The 22,829-nt window shown below is 42.0% G+C and overlaps 1 protein-coding gene across 1 annotated transcript in view; it reads left to right on the top strand.

Annotated features, from left to right (window-relative positions):
• LOC124795901 (GPN-loop GTPase 1) overlaps positions 1 to 22,829 on the top strand; it is a 52,771-nt gene that overhangs the window by 26,262 nt on the left and 3,680 nt on the right. The window contains exon 4 of the mRNA XM_047259984.1: positions 19,206 to 19,447. Within this exon, the coding sequence (XP_047115940.1) occupies positions 19,206 to 19,447 (242 nt within the window). The remainder of the gene's footprint in view (positions 1 to 19,205; positions 19,448 to 22,829) is intronic.

The following is a 22,829-nucleotide window of genomic DNA, read 5'->3' on the forward strand; positions in this document are numbered from 1 at the left end:
GCCAATAACAATGGAAACTGTACTCTGTTGTCAGTGGCAGTCATTTAAACAGTGAAAATGGCACTCATTTCTACACAGCGGGTTGTTATTACTATTTGCTAGAGTATTGCATTTTTTGTGTGCACAAATAATCCACACACAAATAATTAGAAGCACACAGTATTTGTTAATATTTCTTATAAAATATTTTTCACAATTACAAATATTTTCTTTCTATTAAAAAATTTGTTCTTGGTATTGGATACATTCTGGCAAAAAAGAAAGGTTGTAAGAACACTCCCAACAGTTTACTATGAAAAATAAGAATGAATCTGTATGTATTATCAAAAACAAACATCAACAGTAAACAAGGGTTTTTTATTTAAAATAGTCTCATGGAGCTACATATGGTGCTAGAAAACACAAAAGTGTTTCCCTTCATTCAGCCAATGCGGAACAGAGGTGTCATAATACTAAGATGGGCACCTGTGGTTTGTTATTTCTTTGGAGTAATTTCTAGAAACATCTAGTAATAAAATTCATTTTAGTGTGGTACCTCTTGGTGTGTTTTATTCATTAATTTTTCAAATTCAACTTTGTGAAACATGTTCACAAATATTACAACCAACATTGCATTGGATACACTGTTCCATTCATTTCTGGTGCTGATTTTGAGCAACTTGTTTAATTTACGCTTGCTTTGACAATATTTTTACAAAACTTTGCACATCTGAAACACACACTTTTCTACAAGCATTGCAAATTCTGAATGGGGAATCCATGATAATTAGCTAAAGTGCACTCATGAGGCAAGCCAATTGGGAGATAGTATGCAGTAGCCAGTAAAAATGGCTGAATATAAATGATTTCTTTTGACAGATGACACAAATTGATTACATTTGTTTTTTACCTGTATAATTCCACAATAACATTTATTCATCTCAGTTATTATGAATTTTTTAAGTTGGTTACTGATTTTCATATTTGTATGATTGGAAAAAACTAGATGTGCTGACAGACTGACCTGTAGCAAAGCCAGTGGCCTAAGTTAGAATGGAACGTGGCAGTTTGATTGTGAACTGGCAATGCCAACAAATCCCAACACAAAAATACACACAAAAATCTCTGCATCATTTCTAGGATTTCAGACATGGAAAAAGCACTTGATGTCATGGAGTCAAATACCTGAACATAACAGCAATTAAATAGTGAATTCATTGTTCAGTGGCACAGTCAGCAGACTGTTAAGCAACTGTATAGTGACACTATTTGGATCAAATCCCACTTTCAGCATCATTATTTTTTTTTAATCAATAAGAGAAACAAAATTGATGGAACAAACGGTTTATGGTTCTTAATATGATTTTTTGACCCTCAAAAGGAAACAGCATGTGTATTCTTTACCACTTACTATTCCATCCAAAGGCTGTCCACTTCAGTGGCCATATGTATTGTGTGAGGGAGGGGGTCTATGATGTGTGTCTTTTTGTATAATTTTCCCATAGGCAGCTAGGACAACATTTGAAGGTCATGGAATTACTTGGAACATGGCCCGACCAGTTTTGTCGCATGGTCCCTTTTCTCTCTGCCCATACAGTTTTGCTGGAACTGGACTCTGGTGCAGAAGGAAGCCATTCGAAAACAAAAATGTCATGGTGTTCTTCCAAGTTACTCTTGCACCATAACTGACATGTGTATTAGTAACTGAACCTTCTGGAAACCGATTAATCCATAAGTATATAGCTGTCATACTGATGGGATAACATTATCCATAATATGATTATAGTGGGCAACATGAAGTCAGCCATCTATCCTGTTGGTGTCCCAAGTCTGTAGAAACACATCCATTTTCAGACTGCCACCTCCATGTAGCCACTGCAGTATGGCTTGTGAATATATTTGGGGTCAAACCAGGCACCATGTAGTCTGTATACTAGAGATCAAACACAGAGCAAGTACGAGTCTACGAGGCAATGGAGCACAGTCGTTAGCAGACTGGACTTGCATTCAGGGGGGCATGTTTAGCTATTCTAATTTAGGTTTTCCATTATTTCCCTAAATCACTTATGGCAAATGCCAGGATGGTTCCTCTGAAAAGGACATGGCCACTTTCCTTCTCTGTCCTTCCTTCATCTGAGCTTGTGCTCCATTTCTAATTACTTTGTTGTCGACAGGACATTAAATGTTAATTTCCTCCTCCAAGTACGAGTCTAATGTTGAGGGTTGCATACCTTAGAAATCGAGGTTCCACTGTTACCTCAATACTGTATTAATGTTCTGTGTTCCATGATATCACTTCCTACTCATCGACTAGTTCTCTCTTAGTAAAGCTAAGTCATGACATGTACAAAAGTTGAATGTGCGATCTTGCTCTTGTGATGTTGCACTGATAGGTTGAAATGACAGATTGTCAGGATCAGATGACTTCTAACAAAGGTGTGTTTTGTGAGGATGTGGAGGGTCCAAGACGAAAATTAAGTGATGCAGTGTATAAAAGTGCAAATGTGCACAGTTACAGGAAGAGTGATATTTGGGAAATGTTTGATGTTGTAGGTCACCCTTCAGATGAAAAACATACAAAGTTCATCCAGTGCAAATAAAGTGGTTGTATTCTTGTTTATTCTACATCTACCATGAAAAATGAATGTGCTCCATTAAAGGAAATAGGGTACAGAGTGGTGTCATTGTTGTGTCCCTGTAGCCTAAAAGTGCACTGTTTTTGTATTCTTTTAGCCATGGCAACTTGCATCTATGGGCTGCTAGCGAGTTGTGTAGCTTATCATTCACTTCTGAAATTTTTTTGAAGACTACTGTAAATGTTTTTAATAGTTAATCACCATGTAAAGAATAAACTTAGTCCTTATGTCATATTTTCTTTGTATTGTCATCACAGGCTCAAAACTGTGTGTATGTCAGTGTATTTGTAGATGTACTCTGAACAGAGAGTGAATGAGTAGGCCTGTGGAAGGGTAGGCGAATGATCAGCTTTGGTTTATTGGGAGAATTGTAGGAAAGAGTGGTTCACCTGTAAAGGAGATCACATATAGGATGCTGGTGTGACCTTGTTATAACTTCAAGTTGAACAAATATATTTCAAGGAAGACGCAATACATGAAAGTCACAGATCAAGTAAACAGAGTAAGACATGTGTACACTTTAACACTCAAATCATAACCGAGTCCGAGTCTAGCGGCCGCTGGCTGGCTGGCTGGCCGCTTAGGTGGCACCGCTGCTGCATGGTCGGCAGGCAGTGCCACATGTAGAGGACGCGTGTAAATGCGCGGCGGCACTTTGAAAGATCGGCGAGTCACAATACTTCCCCCCCCCCCCTTTTGAAGTTTTTGCACAGGTCTTGATGGAGGTGGCCTGTAGATTGCTAACGTCCATAGGTGTTGTTTGACTGGCCGTAAAGTCTCGAGGAGTAGGCTTCCCGTACGGACGGAAGTGTCCCTGATAATAACTGGTCGAGATGACAGGAGACATGGGGGTCGAATCTGCTGGGGCCCCGTGCACCAATCTGCCCCTTGTGGCAAGTCCGGTTGTTATAACAGGAGACATGGGCGATGTGTCCGTGTCCATAGGAGAAGGAGGCGAGTAGAGTTGCTCTGACAGATGATGGTCATCTGGTTCCTGCATGGGCACGTCTCCTGGTGGCGGCAGTTCTTGTGCTGGCACCGATATGATGGTGAGAGGACTGCATTGTGAGTAATGAGAGATTCCAGTATCCCGAGTGTCAGGTAGAGCTGAAGGTGGTGTAGTGGCATCCGGAACAGGCGTTGCCGGCACACGAGGCCGAAGCTGGTCCGAATGACGCACTGCAACACCCGTGTCCATCTGGATTTTATACCGGCTTTGCCCACGGTGTCGTAAGATGTACCCAGGACTCCATTTTGGCCGCCTGCCATATCCCTGTACCCATACAAGGTCATCAGCAGTGAACCGGCTAGGCGAAGGGACCCGCAGCCGTGAGGTGGAAGGCCGCAGAAGATGAAGTAGCATGCGGGGCTGTCGGCCATGTAAGAGCTCAGCCAGGCTGTGGTCAGCCAGAAATTGGAGAAGCGTGTCATCAGCAGCAGAAGATGTCGGGAGTTTCCTCATCTGAGCCTTAAATGTGCGGACCAGTCGTTCAGCCTTACCGTTTGATTGTGGATGGAACGGAGGGGCCGTGACATGCATGACGCCGTGATGGGCACAAAAATCCACAAAATCGGAAGAGGCAAATTGCGGACCATTATCAGTAACAAGAAGGAAGGCCTTCCAAAGAGAAAATGAGAGCTAGAGCATTGGTGGTTGCCGCGGTGGTAGGCGACGTGCAACGGACAATGAAAGGAAAGTTAGAGTAGGCGTCAATAACAAGAAGCCAATAAGTACCTAAAAAAGTCCCGCAAAGTCAGCATGAATACGCTCCCAGGGCTTCTCAGGCGAAGGCCACGGTGACAAAGGTGACTTAGGGGCGGCGGCCTATGACGCACAAGGGCCACAGGCAGCGACCATATGTGCAATTTCAGAGTCGATGCCAGGCCAGTACACATGACGACGCGCCAGAGATTTTGTGCGAAAGAAACCCCAGTGCCCTTGGTGAAGGAAGCGCAAGACCGAAGCACACGAAGCCCGCAGGTACCACAACACGTGGCAAAGCATTTTCGGTGGAAAGGAGGATAACACCATCCCTAGCCGTGAGGCGGTAACGCAAAGCGTAGTAGTTCCGCAACGGATCAGAAGTCTTAGCGGACGGATGATCTGGCCAACTCTTCTGAATACAGCGTAAAACCCGGGAGAGGGTAGGGTCAGAACCCGTAGCCGCCACCAGCCAGTTCCCAGTGATGGGGAACCTGCCCACAACTTGCTGCTCGGCAACATCCAGGTGGAAACACAAAAGTTCGTCCCTATCAAATGCCAGATCAGGACCCATGGAAGGCGAGACAGTGCATCAGCATTTGCATGTTGAGCCGTCGGCCGGAAATGAATCTCATAATTGAAACGAGACAAGTAAAAAGCTCAACACTGGAGGCGGTGTGCAGCCTTGTCGGGAAGTGATGTTGATGGATGAAACAAGGAAACAAGTGGTTTGTGATCCGTAACAAGATGAAATTTGGATCCATAGGGAAAAACACCAAACTTATGAAGAGCATAAATAATGACCAAAGCTTCTTTTTCAATTTGAGAATACTTTGTTGGGCATCCGTGAGCGTTTTGGAGGCATAAGCAATGGGTTGTTCAGAACCGTCAGAAAAACAGTGAGCAAGGACTGCACCGACCCCGTATTGAGAGGCGTCCGTGGCAAGAACGAGATGTCCAGGTCGATAAGTAGCCAGGCACGGGGCCTGTTTCAGCATAGTCTTCAATTTCTGGAAAGCCGCATCGCATGACGAGGACCAGTGAAAAGGCATGTTTTTATGCAACAGGTGATGCAACGGTTGAGCCACCGAAGCAGCAGACGGTAAAAACTTGTGATAGTATGCTATTTTCCCCAAGAAGGCCTGCAGTTCCTTAACAGATGTAGGACCAGGAAGGGTATCGATCGCAGCGACAGTTTGCTGAAGTGGACGAATGCCAACCAGAGAGAGTTGAAGCCCCAAGTACGTGATAGATGCCTGAAAAAATTTTGATTTCTGAAGATTAGACTTAAGACCGGCAGTCTGTAAGACATGAAAAAGTGTGTGGAGATTTTGAAGATGTTCGTCAGTGGTGGAGCCAGTGACAACAATGTCGTCCTGGTAATTTATACACCCAGGGACAGTGAGCAATAATTGTTCCAAGAATCGCTGAAAGAGAGCAGGGGCGCTGGCAACCCCGAATGGCAATCGTTGGTATTATAGAGGCCGAAAGGCATGTTAAGGACCAGAAACTGCCGGGAAGCAGCATTGAGAGGAAGTTGATGATAAGCTTCTGACAGGTCACGTTTAGAAAAATACTGGCCTCCAGCAAGCTTAGTGAACAATTCTTCAGGTCGAGGCATAGAGTAAGTGTCGATAAGGCAGTGAGCATTTACAGTGGCTTTGAAATCGCCACAGAGACGAATATCACCATTTGGCTTAGCAACGACAACAACAGGAGAGGACCACTCACTGGAAGTGACAGGAAGCAAGACCCCTGAAGCAGTGAGACGATCCAGCTCCCGTTTGACCTGATCATGAAGGGCCACAGGAATGGGCCGAGCCCGAAAAAACTTAGGCCGAGCAGTGGGTTTGAGCGTAATATGAGCTTCAAAGTCGTTTGCACTCCCTAACCCAGGAGAAAAAAGGGACGAAAATGTCATCGACAAGGAATCCAATTGAGCATAAGGAATAGCATCAGAGACGATATTGACAGAGTCATCTATGGAGAACCCAAAAACGCGAAAGGCATCGAAACCAAAAAGATTCTCCGCGTTACTATGGTCGACCACAAATATGGGAACAGTGCGAACGACAGATTTGTAAGATACCTCAGCATCAAATTGTCCCAAGAGAGAAATCTTCTGTTTGTTGTAAGTCCGTAATTGCATAGTGACAGGTGACAGGATTGGAGAACCCAACTGAAGATACGTCTGAGAATTGGTGATAGTGGCAGCAGAACCAGTATCCACCTGCATGCGAAAATCTCAACCAAGTATTTGGACAGTGAGGAATAACTTCCCTGAAAGGAAAGAAGTACAATTGACAGACAACAAAGAATCAGAATCAGCGTCATGTTCATGAACATCATGTATGCGGTCGGATTTGCAAACGGATGACACATGACCCTTGTTTTTGCATTTGTGACACACGACCCAATGTTGTGGACAATCTTCTCGTGAATGTTTCGTAAAACACCGCGGACATGAAGGAAGTTGCCATGGGTTTTGCTGCAGTTTCTTAGAGGTTTGTTTACGGTTAGGGCGAGGCTGCACTTGGGAGGGTACTGCGGCCATGTCGGTCAGCGGGGACACGCCACATGCTTCGTCAACATTGCACAGAGGTTGTATTTCCCCGACGTCACCCCATGCCTCTATTTGCGCTCCAGCGGTGCAATAAATTTCAAAAGACTGAGCGATGGGTAGGCCTTCATCTAGAGTCAGATTTGCCAACTGAAGGGCATGTTGCCTAACTTCTTTGTCGGGCGCTGATCGGATAATAGCATCCCGTACCATGGAATCGGCGTAGGATTCTTTATGAACTTCAGTAACAAATTGACGCTTTCTACTGAGGCTGTGAAGTTCAGCAGCCCAAGCCGGATAGGATTGATTCGGTTGTTTTTGACAATGATAAAAGGCAACATGAGAGGCTACCACATGCGTTTGCTTTTGAAAATAGACTGACAGAAGTGAGCACATTTCAACAAAGGGCAAAGACGCAGGATCTTTCAAAGGAGCCAATTTTGACAACAACCGATACATTTGAGCTGAAATCCATGAAAGAAACAGAACTTACATATTTGTTCGTCCGCGACATGAAATGCCAAGAAGTGCTGTCGAAGACGTTTTTCGTAATCAGACCAGTCTTCTGCCGTCTTGTTGTAAGGAGGAAAAGGAGGTAGAGACAACAATGAGAGACGCCTCGCATTTGATGCCGCAACGAAATCACGAATCGCATTTGTGAGAAGCATTTGCTGTTCTATGAGACCTTGCAATAGTTGCTCTAAAGTAGCCATGGAAACATGTGGGTCAACGATGGAAAAGAAAAATCACTACCTCATCGCCAATTGTTATAACTTCAAGTTGAACAAATATATTTCAAGGAAGACGCAATACATGAAAGTCACAGATCAAGTAAACAGAGTAAGACGTGTGTACACTTTAACAGTCAAATCTATAAGTGAGTCCGAGTCTGGAGGCCGCTGGCTGGCTGGCCACTTAGGTGGTGCTGCTGCTGCATGGCTGGCAGACAGCACCGCATGTAGAGGACGCGCGTAACTGCGCAGCGGCACTTTGAAAGATGGGCGAGTCACAACAGACCTATTCTTGAGTAGGGCCTACTGCTTGAGTGTTTGAGATCCGTACCAGATCGGATTGAAGGAAAACATCGAAGCAATTTAGAGGCAAGGTGCTAAATTTGTTACCAGTAGATTTGAACAACACATAAATGTTATGGAGATGCTTCAGGAACTCAAATGGGAATCCCTGGAGAGAAGGTGACGTTCTTTTCAAGAAACACTGTTGAGAAAATTTAGAGAACCAGCATTTAAAGCTGACTGCTGAACAGTTCTACTGCTGCCAACATACATTGCGCATAAGGACCACAAAGATCAGATGTGGGAAATTAAGGCTCATACGAAGGCATGTAGAAAGACGTATTTCCCTCATTCTATTTGCAAGTGGAACAGGAAAGGAATTGATTAGTAGTGGTACAGGGTACCCTCTACCATGCACCATACAGTGGCTTGTGAAGTATTGATGTAGATGTAGAAATACTAAAATAAATTTACAGCATTTTTTGAAAAAGTTCTGTACGTATATAAAAATAAATTAAATAGACTCAGGCTGCAGTTATGAAGTTACAGATTTTTGTTTCAACCTTGATGACAGATTATGGTTATTACTGTATGTAGCAGTGTTCCTACCAACAACAGTGATGTATAACTACACACACACACATGAGACAGGAGAGAGGGGGAGGGAGAGAAATGTATGTATATAACAATTCAAAACCATACCCTGGATCCATTAGACCAGAAAGGATTTAGAAAAGGCTGATATAAGTCCATTAGACATTTTCAACTTAAACTCATAAAGACAAAAATTAACAAAGGGGTAGCATTGTCAGAGAATGAAGTCAGCACCAAACCAGGGACAAAGTGGACTGAAGAAAGAAAAAGTATCCATAATAATAATAATAATAATAATAATAATAATAATAATAATGTTGGTTATATACATTTCTATATAAATGCATCTATAAACAGAATAATATTCACTGCCCAACAGTTGCTAATGTAGTGACGGTGCCGCAAGTCCTCAGTTATACTTGCAAACTCAAGTACTTACTCTCCGTTCCGCACTGATAGTGTCCACTTATACCCAAGACAATACTCAAGTGATGAGTTTATGGGTGTAACTGGGCAGTGGTGGAGGCTCACAAGTCATATCTCCGATCTTACAGAGACGATGAATTCGGATATGACATCACAGGGCATAGGGCCCGCTTGTGAGTTCAAAGCGAGTATATAGAACTCATTTTTTATCTCTAGTATACTTGTACTGGAACATCATGCACTGTGGAAAATACTTTTTCATGGGAATATATTACATTCTGCAAGTCGTCATGGATTTTCCCCGGCAAGCACTAACTGGTAGAGTTGATTATCATCATGAGCATTCCCTTGACAGCTACACACTCATTTTATCATCCAATCTCCCAAAACTGACACCAAACTATGTCATCTTATTGGGGAAATGCAATATTATGTTTCAGTTGCACCGTGTATATATAAGAATTTTTCCATGATGTGTTACAAGTTCGTTCTATTGGACTGGAGTTGTTACATACCAATGTCCTGTTTCCAGACACATACTTGTTTCTCCAGTATCACTATGTCATTTTATCCAGCATTGCATAGTGTGCCTTGATACTCCATACTGTGCCTTGTGAGCAGCTCATCTGGAGGTTGGGTAGCACTGGTCGCAAGAAGGATAGGAAGGAGGTTATTAGTGATGGAATCGTCAATGTTAGCCTCTGACACCTTCATCCACAAGAGCAATTATGTGGTCACAGATAGCTTATTGACAATGAGGTATGGCTTGTGAAAAAAAGTGACTGGACTCAGATCAAGGTGGTTCAGGTAGCTGAACTTCAAACATGTACCATCATTGGTATTGTAGAATGAATAGTGAAATGATAAATGCAATTCACTTCTTTACTTTGTCAGTCACTGTACCAGAATAGTTTTACCACATGCAGGGCAATGTATAGTTTCCTAAATTACTCCAGATTGTGTTGTCCTTTGGTTAAGGCAATCCTACAAGGAAGCGAAGCAGTTTAGCCCCTCTAAATGCATCCATACGAGGTTTAGATGATTAGGCCTTGGTTTTTGAAAAAAATCCAAGTCCGCTGTAATCATGTTTGAGCACTTTACTTCATACAGCTGGTGAGTTGGCACAGTGATTACTTGTCAACCAGGACATCATGGGTTCAAATCTCCAGACTCACATTTTTTTTCCCCATATGTATAATTAATGGTCTCCACTATTAGTCAAAAGAAATGTACATGTGCCAAAATGTCTTCTGTTCAGTGTGCAAAAGTGCAGAAGATTTGTGAACCTGACACATTGTTGAGACTAAGTTCAGGAAGAAACTGTCTAAACGATGATACAAAGTTATATGAGGTGTGATTATTTATCTGTGCTAAATCTGAGATCTAGTGACCTGCACCCTTTTATTAGCATTACTATTGAGTGCCCCCCATCAGTGTGGTAAAGCATATGGAATCATCTGCTCAACAGATGAATCCTTCCCTTGCCATAATTGGGTAATATAATCTTCAAAATACAGCAGAGTTTTTGCTGCTTCTGATGTTGTGCAGCCTGAATAAAAAATCTTTGATGATCTTCACTTAAAACTTCTGGGCAGATACGCTATGGTCGATGTATTAAAACTCTCCACTGATGTTTCATCTCCAGTTGCAGGAGACATCCTCCAAGGTAAAGCTGCGAACTGCAAAGATAACTCGAGGAAGCACTGATTATATAGGCATTGGAGAGGGCACCGCTGTCCATCATGTGGCGTCAGCTATGAGACTGTCTCTGTAATGTCAGCATTCTCAGTTGAAAGTAATTGATTGTCACGCTTCTGGTGCAACGCTGACATCCAGATTTTATCCAGTTTAACTTGTTCCTCTTTCCTGTTAAAATTATTGTGGTGTTTGGTAATCTCAATAGTGTCTCTATATATGCGCACATAATAATACGAGTTTTTAAATATAACGCTTGTCTCGCTGAATTTTATTTCATGATTACCTTCCTGGTAAACATGTTCCGATACCGCCGATTTATCCATGTGACCCAGGTGGGAATTCCTCTTATGTTCAACAAGATGGGTGTTAACACTTCTCTTTGTGGTACCGATACAAACCTGTCCACAGTGACAAGGGATTTTATATACCCGCGGTGTAGCCAAAGGATGTCGTGCATCTTTTTCCGATATTAAATATTCTTTTATTTTCCTGGTGAGTCTGAAAACAGTTTCCATCCCATATTTGCTTAATACTTTCCTAATGCAATCTGAGACCTTACTAATGAACGGAGTAAAAACCTTGCCAATGGGCAGCTGCTGTTCGTCGTTGCTCCTGATTCTGTGCCTAGAGTGAAGTGCTCAATCTATCTCCTTGCTAGAATAGCCATTCTTCACAAAAGTCAACCGTAGATGTTCAGTCTCATCATTTTAATAAACAGGTTCACAAATTTTGTATACCCTGTCGACCAGGGTTTTTATTACACCTCTTTTTTGTCTAATGTGATGGTTTGAATCTTCACGCAGATATCAGTATGTGTGGCCTTTCTATACACCTTATGGCCCAACATTTTGTCCTGTCATTTAATCACAGACATATCCAGAAAATTCAGTTGCCCATTACTCTCCGGCTCCATAGTAAATTGGATTCTATGATTAATGCTGTGTCAGGGCATCCAACACCTGTGCAGCATGTGTCCATACTGCAAAAGTGTCATCGACACAGCGATAGCATCTGGTTGGTCTCTTACTGGCAGTCTGCAATGCCCGTTGTTCAAAAGTCTCCATAACAAGTTAGCCACAGCAGGACTAAGAGGACTGCCCATAGCCACCCCATCAATCTGTTCATAAAAATTACTATTTATTGGAAGTAGGTTGTGGTGAGGCAGTGTCGGAATAATGTCACAATATCAGTAGGAAAAATATGTGCTATGCATGAGATAGCTTCTTTTACCAGAATCATGGTAAATAGCAACACAATATCAAAATTAACGAGGATATCATCTGGGCCCATGCTCGTTTCCTTTAACTTGTCAGTGAAATGAGCTGAATTTTTAATATGACTGTCAGTTCTACCAACACAAGATTGCAGCATTGAGGCAAGGTGTCTCAGTGGGTGAGACTGCCTACAGCACTGAGAGTTGGCCTCAAAGGAACCTCACGTTTATGCATGTTAGGTAATCCATAGAGTCTAGGTGGATATGCTTCTGTTTTACAAAGCAGCTTCCTATCATTGGAGGAGAAAGAAGATGCTTTCATCTGGAAGGGTCATTTTTAAAATCTTCATTGTCAGATCCTTTTGAAGTTTTTTTGTAATTGAAAGGAACCAAAATATCATTGATCTTTCCATGATAGTCCTCACTCTTCAATATGGTGGTGGCTTTATTTTTATCTGCAGTAAGATCAATAATGTTTTAATCTGCGTTGATATCCCTCAGCACATTCCTTTCTGCCTGCGACAAGTTACTGTTAGGTGGCTTACATGTACGTAAAATCCTAGCTGTTTCCATCTCAATTACATCAGCGGACTGCTGTGGAAGCTAACAGATACCTGCCTCAGTACTTGTTACAATATGCTCAGTGGGTATGTTTTGGGGCATCACAGCAAAATTGCATCCTTTGGCTAGTACAGAAATTTCAACTTCTGACAAATCGTTATCAGACAGGTTGATAACAGTTCGAGAATTGTCTGCAACTGAACCCCCTGAAATGTTCTCGTGTAAGTTAACAAACTTCTTCTTCTGTCTATTTACTGATATTTCTGCATTAACTTTCATAGTTTTCAATGTTAGACCGTCAATCTTATTCCAATCATCACACTGAATAGCATTACCAATAACCTAGTGGAGATCAATAAACTTACTGCTGATTCTGCCAGTAAGATGGAATGTTGGGCCGTAACATGTTTAGAAAGGCCACACATACTGATCATTATCTGCATAAAGATTCAAACCACCACCTTAGACAACAAAGATGTGTAATAAAAACCTTGGTAGATAGGGCATACAAATTTGTGAACCAGTTTCTTCAAAAGATGAGATTGAACGTCTGTGGTCGCCTTTCATGAAGAATGGCTATTCTAGTAAGCAGATAGATCAAGCACTTTGCTCTAGGCAGAGAATCAGGAGCAACGACGAACAACTGCTGCCAATGGCAAGGTTTTTCTTCCATTCATTAGCGAGGTCACAGATCACATTAGGAAAGTATTAAGCAAATATGGGGTGGAAACTGTTTTCAGACCCACCAGGAAAATAAAAGATATTTAACATCAGAAAAAGATGCACGACATCCTTTGGCTACACTGGGGGTATATAAAATTCCTTGTAGTTGTGGACAGGTTTGTATCGGTACCACAAAGAGAAGTGTTAGCACCCATCTGGTTGAACATAAGAGGAATTCCCACCTGGGTCACATGGATGTAGGTAATCATGAAATAAAATTCGGCGAGACAAGCATTATATCTAATACCTCACATTATTATGCGTGCATGTATAGAGAGGCTATCGAGCTCAATAAACATGATAATAATTTTAACAGGAAAGAGGAACACATTAAACTGGATAAAATCTGGATGTCAGCATTGCAGCAGAAGCATGACAATCAATTACTTTCAATCGAGAATGTTGGCATTACAGAGACAATCTCATAGCTGACACCCCATGATGGGCAGTGATGCCCTCTGCACTGCCTATATAATCTGTTTCCTCGAGTTCTCTCTGCAGTTTGTAGCTTTAACTTGAAGGATTTCTCCTGCAGCTTGAGACGAAATGTCAGTGGAGAGTTTTATATATTGACCATAGTCTGTAAGCCCGAAAGTTTTAAGTGAAGACAATATCGGCCGTGAAAGCCTACATAGTTTGATGATTTTCATCCATTTGCTAGACTTTGATGGAATTAATTTATTAACATTAGATTATTACGATCACTCCTTTTTTGTGCAGAAGTAAGAGGCATCCCATGTGGATGAGCCAACAGAAAATTTTGACACCCATTTTTTCATATTTCCTACCATCTTTTTCAATTCACAGTGTGACTCACATCTACTGTGAAAAATTAACTGCACAACATCAGTATAGAAGGATGTTTTCCATATAGTAAATCTCTCATGGCAAAGAAGAAGAAGAAAAATACTTTGGAACTTAAAACAAAGTGGAACATCTGTCCATTTACATAGAATGCCTAGAGGTTGACATTTCACTGACAGTGACAATCATAAATTTGCTGTTAAGGTCGTATGTAGTGTATCAGTAGCTAATAATAGCATATTTTATTTGTAGGAACACTTACATGTTAGAATAGGTCTTGACCATTTTTTTCACAACATTTCAAATAATAATTCCTCTTCTGCATATTCACAAAATAATCTGGAAAAATTGCCTGTTGCCCTTCATTCACATCAGTACTATACCATACTGTGACTCTAGTATTGATTTTATGCTGGTACTTTTGTGCTAACAAATGTGTATTGGTGCATTTTGTGTATCAAGATAACAAAAAAAATTGGTGATAACATTCCAGCCACAGAGAACTTTATCCTCGCACTAATGCTTCTAATGTCAAGTTTTGTCTTAGCTTCATTTATCTCCAATCTGTATTCTTTGAAAAGTATGCTAACCATTACATTCTGCAGTTGTTCAAAGTCCCCTTAGTTAAGTCCAAAGGGTTATGTCACCTGAAAATCTTAGTTTTGTATCTCCTTCCCTTACACTTTTATACCTCCTCTGAATGTGTATAATGTAAGAAAAAAATAGATTGTTCCTTACTGTAAATATGACACATTAAATTGCAAACAGGCACAGCTAAAAGACACTGACACGTAAGCTTTTCGCCACAGCTCTCATCTGAAAAAGAAAACAAACATTCATTCACAGAGGCAAGCACACCTGACATACACATGATCATCATTTTAGGCAGCTCGGGCCAGAATGCAGCTGTCGTTTAGAATGGAAGCAGCAGTCTGGAGGGGGTGGGGAAAGGGAATGGTAAGGGATAGCACTGTATGGGTGTTGGGGGAGGGGGGGGGGGGGGGGGGGAGAGAGAAGAGCACTATCTGGTGGAGGGTCCAGGTCTAGACTGCCAGCAGGCACTGAGACGGGAGGCTATGGGACAGGGAGGGTGGAGGGATGGATCAAAAAAGTAGAGGCATGGGGAAAGATTGGCGAGTGCATTGGAAGAGAGCAGCACACAGAGAGGGTGGAAGATAAGAATAGGGAGGAGGTGAAAGGATGGAGGGGATGAAAACAGTTGGGTGGAGGGTATGGGGAGAGACTTTTACTGAAGGTTAAGCCAGGATAATATCAGAAGTCTTGAATGTATTTTAAGGGAACTCAAGGGTAACTGCCACCTCCACAGTTCAGAAATGCTGGTGGTGTAGGGTAGGATCCATGTAAAGAAACAGCCATTGAAATCAAGCATGTTATGTTCAGCTGCATGTTGTGCCACAGAGTGGTCTACTTTGCTCTTGACCACAATTTGGTGGCAGCCATTCATCCTATAAGATAGGTGGTTAGTAGTCAGACCAATATAAAAACCTGGGCAATGATAGCAGCGAGCAAGTGTATTGCATGGTTACTTTCACAGTGGCCTGGCCTCTGATGGGGTAGGATAAGCCTGTAACAGGACTGGAATGAGAAGTTCTAGGTAGGTGATTTTGGCAGGCCTTCCACGGGAATATGATCTATGCAGCAAGTGGTTGGCATGATAGTAGCATATGGATGGACAGGGATGTTGTGGAGGGTGGGTGGGTGACAAAAAACCACTTTAATAGGGGCAGGAAGAACTTTGGGTAGGATGTTCCTCATCTCAGGGCATAATGAAAAGTAATCAAAGCCCTGGAAAGGGATGTGGTTCATTTGTTCCAGTGAGGGGTGGTACTGGGTGATGAAGGGGGCCTCCTTTGCGGCTGGTTCTAGAGGATGGTGTGAGAATTGGGGATGTGAGGGGAAATGGCATGAGATATGTGTGTGTAGATTAAGTCTGGGGAATAGTGCCTGTCTGTGAATATGTTGGTTAGACCTTGGCATACTGGGTAAAGGAATTCCTATCATGGCAGATACGCCACCCCTTTGTGACCAGGCTGTATGTGAGGGATTTTTTTGGTATGGAAGGCATTACAATTGTTGAAATGCAGATACTGTTGATGGTTTGTGGGTTTAATGTGGACAGAGGTGTACATGGAGCCATCAGGGAGGAGGAGAAGGACAACATCCAGGAAGGTGGCATGCTAGGTTGAGGAGAACCAGGTGAAGTGGGTGGGAGAGAATATGAAGAGGTTGAAAAGCAATGAAGGTAGAGTGTTTTGGCACTGAGTCCAGATCATGAATGAATTGGAACAAGACCAGGATTTTGGCGTTTTGGGATGCAATTAAGATCTCCTCCAGATGGTGCGTAACGAGGCTGGCATAGGAGGGTGCCATGCATGTGCAAATGGCTGTGCCACAGTTTTATTTGTATATCATGCCTTGAAAGGAATTATGATGAAGTTGCTACAGTGTTTGAGGAATGAGATGGTGAGTTTGAAGACTGAACAACATTGGGAAAGGTAGTGTTCAGCAGTGGTAAGACCATTGGCATAAGGCATAGTGGTGTACAGGGAGGTGGCATCAACAATGACTAGTCGAGATCCAGGAGGTAAATAGGTGGGGATTGTGGAGAGTCGGTGAAGGGAGTGGTTGGTATGTTTCGTGTGGTGGAAGGTGACCAGTGGCTAGGGGTCACCTGCCAGGAATTCCTTACCTCCAACCTAGCCTCACCATCCTTCCCAAGGTCCCTTCCTCAAAACACCAACCTTTCAGCAGAAAAAAGGACAGCCATATGCGACCTCAAAACAAATCCTGACCTAATCATCCTACCTGCAGACTAAGGCTCTACTATTGTTGTTATGAATCACAGTGACTACCTGGCAGAAGGCCTCTGCCAATTATTTGACTCCCCCATCTATAAACTCTGCCAGAGTGATCCCATCCCTGAAGTCCAACATAAAATCCTATCCCTACTTAAGCCTTTAAGCCCTTTCCAGAACCTCTCCCCTCAATCTTTTTCCTTCTTCACCCCACATGACACCCTGCAAACCCAACTTCTACATGCCCCCCAAAAACAACAAACCCAACAATCCTGGACACCCAATTGTGGCTGGTTATTATGCCACCACTGAAAGAATTTCAGCCCTCACTGACCCACACCTTGAATCATTTGTCCATAATATAATCTCGCATATCGAAAATACCAACCACTTATTTCACTGACTCTCCACCACCCCAATCCCTTTACCTCCTGGGTTCCTACTTATCACTGTTGACACTACCTCTGTTTGTGCCATGGTCTTACCTTTTCCAACGTCCTTCAGACTTAAAACCCACCATGTCATGCCTCATACCACTTACTAACTTTATCGTAACTCACAACTACTTTTCCTCTGAAGGGAAAGTATACAAACAAATCTGCAGCATGGTCATGGGCACTTGCATGGCACCCATGTATGCCAATCTGGTTATGGGCCATCTAGAGGAGACCTTCGTAGTCTCCCAAAATGCCAAACTTCTAGTCTGCATCAGATTTATTGATGATATCTCCACAATCTCAACTCAGTGGCAAGACACCCTATCTTCATTCCGTCTCAATCTCAACACCTTCCCTCCAAACTGCTACACCTGGTCCTCCTCAACTCAGTGTGCCACCTTCCTGGACATTGACCTCCTCCTCTCTGATGGCTCCATCCACTCCTCTGTACATATTAAGCCCACCAACCACTAATGGTACCTGCATTTCGACAGTTGTCATCCCTTCCACACCAAAAAATCACTCCCATACTGCCTGGCCAACCAAGGACAGCGTATCTGCAGTGACAGGAACTCCCTTACACAGTATACTGAAGATCTCACCAAGGCCATCACAGACAGGCACTATTCCCCAGATGTAGTCCATAAACAGATCGCTCACCCCATTTCTCCTCATACCCCCAATCCTCCCACGACCCCCTAAGAACCAGCCACAGTGGAGAGCCCATTTTGTCACCCGATACCACCATACACTGGAATATCTGAACCATATCCTTCCCCAGGGCATTGACTACCTATCATCATGCCTTTAGGTGAGGGACATGCTAACCAAGATCCTTCCCACCCCTACTAAAGTGGTGTTCTGTCACCCAGCCAACCTTCACAACATCTTAGTCCATTGCTATGTCACTCACAAGCCCAACCCCTGGCCATAAGGACCATAGGCCTGTGGAAGACCTAGGTGCAAGACCTGTCCGACCCACCCAACCAGCATTTCCTATTCCAGTTCTGCGCAAGGTTATCCTACACCATCATAGGCTGAGCCACCTGTGAAAGCAGCCCTGCAATGTACCAGCTCTGCTCCAATCATTGCACAGCTTTTTATGTTCGTGTGACTACCATCCAACTGTCCAGCAGGATGAATGGCCAAAGACAAATTGTGGCTGGGAGCAAAGTTGACCACCCTGTGGTTCTACGTGCAGTTGAACATAACATGCTTGTTCAATGGCTGATTCACTACCCAAGCCATCTACATCTTCCTCTCCATCACCAGTGGTTACCCTGACAACACATTCTCCACTCCTGTAATTATCCTAGCATCAACATATAGTAACAATCTGTCCCCACACCCTTTACCCAACCAGACAGGGCTTTTCTAACCCCCCCCCCTCCCCCCGCCCCCCCATACAGTGCTATCCCTTACCATTCCCGTTCCCCGACCCCTCCAGATGGCTACTCTCATTCTACATGACAGCTGCATTCTGGCCCAAGCTATCGGAGGTGACGGTCATGTGTGCATGAGGTGTGCTTGCTTGTGTAAATGTATGTATGTTTTCTTTTTCTAACAAGGACTTTGCCGAAAGCTTATGTGTAAGTGTCTTTTAGTTATACCTGTCTGCAACTTAGTGTGTCATCTTTACAGTAAGTAGCAATCTATCTTTCCTTTACATTTCTCTAGACCCCTGAGTGTTACAAAGGATCATGACTTTTTTCAGTTAATTCTTCCGTAACTAAAAAAATGTGGCTAGTCAAAAATCGGTTAGAAGAGTCACCTAATTGTAATACCCTTCATCAGTTAAGGTGAAACAGAATGGGTCAAGTGGGAAATCAGCAGTAATCCTCACTTAATTTTATTCCCTTCAGTCATTTCCTCACATTTACTGAATGAAACCATGTTTGAATTTGAAAACCGTTTTTTTGCTCCTGTCATGTTCCAGTGCTAGAACAGTAAATTGTTTTTCTTTTTGTATTTTATTGTAGGTGAGCTTTGTTATCATGATGCAGATATGTCAAAAAAAGTGAAGTTTTTTTCCTTTTATTTCAGAGATTATCGTGTTGAATGGGAAAAACTGAAGAAAGAGAAACAAGAAGAACAAAGAAAGCAACAAGAAGAGAAGTTAGAAACCTTAGCAAAGGACAGTGAGCAGGGAAAGGGAGAACCTGTTCCACTAATAACCCAGATTAGTGCCGGAAGGGAACTATCTGAAATTTACCTGAAACATCCAGCAAATGAGAGCAGTGAGGATGAAGAAGGCGAGGAAGATATAGTACAGAAGAATGACGAAGGTATTGTCAATATTAAAACTGTTGTTGCTCCAATTCTTACTACTGTTACTACTACTACTACTACTACTACTACTACTCTTGTTGCTGCTGCTAATGCCACAACTCTCTTGCTGTTACTCTTAGTAGTGGGTAATTTCCCAATTTAAAGTTGTTAATAAGTTCCATGACAAAAGTTAAAAGTTACCAAAAATATCCACTCTTAATGTAATAAATGGTATTTTGTGGTCTTCAGTCTGAAAACTGGTTTAATCCATGTCTCCACACTACTCTTTCATGTCTACGTGTCTTCATCTCTGAACAGCTGTGGCAACCCACTTCCATTTGAACCTGCTTACTGTATTTATCTCTTGATCTTCCTCTATTATTTTTACTCCCCACAACTCACTCATTACCAAATTGAACATATCTTCATGCCTCCTTTCTTTTAGTCAGATTGTGCCATAATTGCCCCCCCCCCCCCCCTCCCCCAATTTGATTCAGTACCACCTCATTTGTTACTCAGTCTACGCATTTGATCTTCAGTATTTTTCTGTAGCATGACATTTCAAAAGGTTCTATTTTCCTCTTGTAGTAACTGTTAGCTGTCCATGTTTCAGTTATGCACAACGCTACACTCCTTACAAATATCTTCAGAAAAAACTTCCTAGTAATTATATTTATATTCGTCTGGCTCTAGCTGCAAGACTCTGTGGTTATGTGTGTGTGAGAGTTGTTTTTGCGTGAGTATGTGCACTTGTGTATGTTGTCTACTTTTGACAAAGGCCTAGTTGGGCGAAAGCTAACTATCAGACAGTCTTTTTGGAGTGCCTTTCTGCAACTCAGCATCTCCACTATATGGTGAATAGCAACTATCCTTTCCATTATATTGTTACATTCCATCCTGGATTTTCCATGGCTAAATTTATACTCAGTATTAAGAAACTTCTCATAGTCATAAATGCTTTTCATTCTATAGCCAATCTGCATTTTAAATTCACTGTACTTTGACCATCATCAGAGATTTTTGCTGCCCAAACAGCAAAACTCATCTACTACTTTTAGTGTCTCGTTGCCTTCAGCGTCACTTGATTTAATTCAACTATATTCCATTATCCTTGTTTTACTCTAGGTGACATTCATCTTATAACCTCTTTTCAAGACACTATCTGTTCCACTCAACTGCTCTTCCAAGTCATTTGTTTTCTCTAAGAGAATTACAGTATCATCAGCAATCTTCAGAGTTTTTTTATTTTCTCTCCCTGAATTTTAATTCATTTTCAGAATTTCTTGTTGTTTTCCCTTACAACATGCCTAGTGCACAGATTGAATAACATTGAGAATAGGCTACAACTCTGTCTCATTTTATTGAAAATCATTTGGTAGTGTTCATCTGAAAGAGCATGTGATTCGTATCACATGTAATGCCCTCTTGTAAGGCCAAAATAGATTGTGATTTTCAGTAAAAAAAATTAAGGAACAGCTATTTCACACTTTTATTAGTGATGCACTGCCACCAACACCCAATCAATTAGTTTTTTACTAGCCAAGACACTAGGTTTAACTACACTACTGGCCATTAAAATTGCTACACCAAGAAGAAATGCAGATGATAAATGGGTATTCATTGTGCAGATATATTATACTAGAACATGTGATTACATGTTCACACAATTTGGGTGCATAGATCCTGAGAAATCAGTACCCAGAACAACCACCTCTGGTCATAATTATGGCCTTGAGATGCCTGAGTCAAACAGCGCTTGGATGGCAAGTACAGGTACTGCTGCCCATGCAGCTTCAACACGATACCACAGTTCATCAAGAGTAGTGACTGACATGTTGTGACGAGCCAGTTGCTCAGCCACCATTGACCAGACGTTTTCAATTGGTGAGAGATCTGGAGAATGTGCTGGCCAGGGCAGCAGTCAAACATTTTCTGTATCCAGAGAGGCCCGTACAGGACCTGCAACATGCGGTCATGCATTATCCTGCTGAAATGTAGAATTTTGCAGGGATCGAATGAAGGGTAGAGCCACTGGTCGTAACACATCTGAAATGTAACGTCCACTGTTCAAAGTGCCGTCAATGTGAACAAGAGGTGACCGAGACGTGTAACCAATGGCACCCCATACCATCACGCCGGTTGATACTCCAGTATGGCGATGATGAATACACGCTTCCAATGTCCGTTCACCGCGATGTCACCAAACACGGATGCGACCATCATGATGCTGTAAACAGAACCTGGATTCATCCGAAAAAATGACGTTTTGCCATTCGTGCACCCAGGTTCGTCGTCGAGTACACCATTGCAGCGCTCCTGTTGTGATGCAGCGTCAAGGGTGACTGCAGCCATGGTCTCCGAGCTGATAGTCCATGCTGCTGCAAATGTCGTCTTCGTGCAGATGGTTGTTGCCTGCATTTCTTCTTGGTGTAGCAATTTTAATGGCCAGTAGTGTAAAAGTTAAGTAATGGTAAAGTTCACTTGGTCACAAAATAATCACTCACTGCATGCGACTTGAATATTCATAGTACCAACTGACTTCAAAGCCCTGAATTATTTCCAAGTGTTGAGCTCGCGTCAGCAAAATGTTTTAAGTCCTATAAATGCTCTGTGGTACTCTGGTCACCCAAGTACATGGCCAGCCTATAATCCTGATTGCTCACTGATAAAGGTTCTCCAGCTCTGGTATGCAAGCTTATTTAAAGACTTGGTCACATGACCACTGCTCTACTCAATACATTCACTTACGACGTGATTGCTATTCAGGATACTTTAAAATAATTCCACATACTGTATATACAGTGAGAATATATAATAAATACTCTTGGGCAGTTATCAAACTTGTTACAAAACATTAGTATCTTACTTTTTTTAATAATAATTAACTTAATGAAAGTCATGCTACATCTGGCATTACAGCATGATGATATTCAATCCATGAGTTTTAAATATATTATAAACATTGAATTATGGTTAAATAAACATCATTAGATAATAAGCTGGGATGCTCGCACTAACTTTATGTAATGTGCTCATGTGGAGTAATGCATAGTTAAGGCACTGTTTGCATATAACTAAATAAATTGTTTATAATTACTAACAAATTTTTTCAAAAGTAAAGGTAACTTATCATAATTACTGGTATCATCAGCTTGCATTTGATGTATAGCACCTGTAAGTTGCATAATAGGTTCAGTTGTTATAATTTTTATAAATCATAATAATTGTAAATTTTTATAAATTTTTTAATTGTTGTGTTTAGAAAGAAGCCTCATTACTGTGATTCACAAGCTGTATTTAGATTCCTCTCAGCATGCCTATAAGTCATTTTATGTATCTTCAGTAAATATTATACTTCTGACTCTATATTCAAACTTTCTGGGGCCACCATCTTAGATC

The sequence above is a fragment of the Schistocerca piceifrons genome, chromosome 1 (assembly GCF_021461385.2).
Source record: "Schistocerca piceifrons isolate TAMUIC-IGC-003096 chromosome 1, iqSchPice1.1, whole genome shotgun sequence".
NCBI lineage: Eukaryota > Metazoa > Arthropoda > Insecta > Orthoptera > Acrididae > Schistocerca > Schistocerca piceifrons.